Source organism: Penaeus japonicus, unplaced genomic scaffold, assembly GCF_977035675.1.
Source record: "Penaeus japonicus unplaced genomic scaffold, GWHDUDI00000001_assembly GWHDUDI00000012, whole genome shotgun sequence".
NCBI classification, from domain to species: domain Eukaryota; kingdom Metazoa; phylum Arthropoda; class Malacostraca; order Decapoda; family Penaeidae; genus Penaeus; species Penaeus japonicus.
The window spans coordinates 42,433,819-42,436,318 of record NW_028234414.1 but is presented as its reverse complement, the minus strand read 5'-3'; the positions used below and the strand labels follow the sequence as shown (position 1 = coordinate 42,436,318).

General features: G+C 36.8%; 1 protein-coding gene across 2 annotated transcripts in view; it reads right to left on the bottom strand.

Moving 5' to 3' along the window:
• Nucleotides 1–2,500, bottom strand: part of Cont (Contactin) — a 19,738-nt gene that overhangs the window by 16,429 nt on the left and 809 nt on the right. The window contains exons 1-3 of one of the 2 annotated variants that reach the window (XM_086542819.1): nt 1,961–1,979; nt 483–711; nt 102–334 (exon numbers count right to left, since the gene is read on the bottom strand). In XM_086542819.1, coding sequence (XP_086398945.1) covers nt 102–334; nt 483–707 — 458 coding nt within the window. In that variant the 5' untranslated portion in view covers nt 708–711; nt 1,961–1,979. Of the gene's footprint in view, nt 1–101; nt 335–482; nt 712–1,960; nt 1,980–2,500 lie in introns of those variants that run through there. The other variant, XM_086542818.1, reaches the window with a different exon arrangement.

Genomic DNA, 2,500 nt, shown 5'->3' with positions numbered 1-2,500 from the left:
TATTACTATCCATGCAAAAAAAGTAAATCAACAAGGAAGATGATGATTTTCTCTACTATACACACATTCCATATTGATCAGAGACTTCCAGAAGAACTTACGTATAAGCCAGATAATTCCTATCGGGACTGGATCCCTGGTTTGGCAAGATCGCTTCCATCATGTCTTGGTAGGAGGAGCTGTCGCCTTCATTCTCCCAGAAGTTAGGGGTCTTCTGGTAGCCTGAAGTATACCACTGTCTGTGCAGCGGGTCGTTTTCATGGAGATGCCTTGTGAGAAACCCATGCTCCTCTTTGTTACTCACGCTTACTAGGTCAGAACCTTCACCATATGCCTAGAAGGATTCGATGCACATTAATAATGACCTAGCCAATATCAAGGTCATTCTCCGAGAGATCAAACAGATGAAAAAAAAAAAAAAAAAGACACTTAATAACAACTAGCACACAAAACAAAACCAAAGATCCATCACACACACACACCATACACTGGGCTCTGGCTTGTTCTCTCGTCTTCACTGGGGAACGAATGAACTTGTAGCAGGACGCCTTGTGGGAGAACCAGTTCTGCGGACACTGCTCTTCTTTCTCTTCAGGCTCAAGCTGGTTAGAAACAGGCTGGTTCTGATTGCGGCCTCGCTGCGCCGTGCGCTGGCAGGTGGCCAGGGCACTTAGGGCCACGACACATATCAAAATTCTAATGGACATAACTCTGTAAAAAAAAAAAATGAAAAAAAAAAGGATAATTTTATACTATTTTATACTATTAGTTTCACTACTATCATTTTGATTAGTATCTTCCTCTGAATAAAATAAAAAAAATAAAAACTCCTGAATAGAGGTTAATTAATTAGCCATATTGATTTAACTACTTACTTGTTTGTTTATTTTTTGGTTAAAATGTCATCATAATTACAATTCAATAACATCAAAGGTACTGCTAGCTATCCAAACCCTCAAACAAATATTCTTCACTTGCACAATGCCAAATCTCACGGCACAATGATGCCCGCTCATTCAAGACAGCTCTCTTTTATTGCCTCTTTCTGCATCTGTGTTTACAACAAGATGTATACACTTGCCCCTAATGATTTAAACTAAAACAAGCCTTTCTAAACATACTTCTGGTATTGTCACATCATGGATGGATGGATAGATGGATAGGGTTAGATAGATGGATAGGGATAGATAGATAGATAGATAGGGATAGATAGATAGATAGATAGATAGATGGATAGGGATAGATAGATGGATAGGGATAGATAGATAGATAGATAGATGGATAGGGATAGATAGATAGATAGATAGATAGATGGATAGGGATAGATAGATGGATAGGGATAGATAGATAGATAGATAGATAGATGGATAGGGATAGATAGATGGATAGGGATAGATAGATGGATAGGGATAGATAGATAGATGGATAGGGATAGATAGATGGATAGGGATAGGGATAGATAGATAGATAGATAGATAGGGATAGATAGATAGATAGATAGATAGATAGATAGATAGATAGATAGATAGATAGATAGATAGATAGATAGATAGATAGATAGATAGACAGATAGACAGATAGACAGACAGACAGACAGACAGACAGACAGACAGACAGACAATCATACATACATACATATATCAATACACACACACAAACAAACAAACAAACAAACAAACAAACACACACACACACACACACACACACACACACACACACACACACACACAAACAAACACACAAACAAACAAACACACAAACAAATACACACACACACACACACACACACACACACACACACACACACACACACACACACACACACACACACACACACACACACACACACACACAGAGGTAAAGATATGAAATACCGAATTAGCTACTGAACTAATAAAAATAAATACAAAATCTTTCATATGTGATATAAGAACATTCTTAAAAGATATTAGTACAATACCATAACACTGAATCAACTCTGAAATACTGATTTCACAATAGTTTCAGTTGAACCTAGTATTTTGGCATAAGTAAACTCAACACAACGAGAACACCACTTCGGTGATTATTTGAAGTTTGTGTGAGGATTGTATCGGGTACATTCAAGGACGCATGCACCTATTGATGCCAGAGTCCACAATACAAAATATATATTTTTGGTCTCCCAAATGAAGGGTTATGTTTTCTCTCCTTTTTTTTCTATCGAAGATCAATATCTTAGTTACTCATTGGGTGACCAATTGTTAAAGATTTTATGTAATTATACAATTTCCATACACCTTAAATAAATCCTGTATTTCAGATGGCCCGTTTTAAGACCTAATCTATGAAATGAATGGTCAGCTGTATGAGGGAGATAAAGTTGACTTCTCTGTGTTATTATCCACAAATCTAATGACCGGTTAATGAGGTTCTGAGGTACTTTATATCTTTTTTTTGACTGTGTTTTGGTTTTGGTCAAAGATATAAGCCATTGACATACTGTGACAGCAAGAATAGA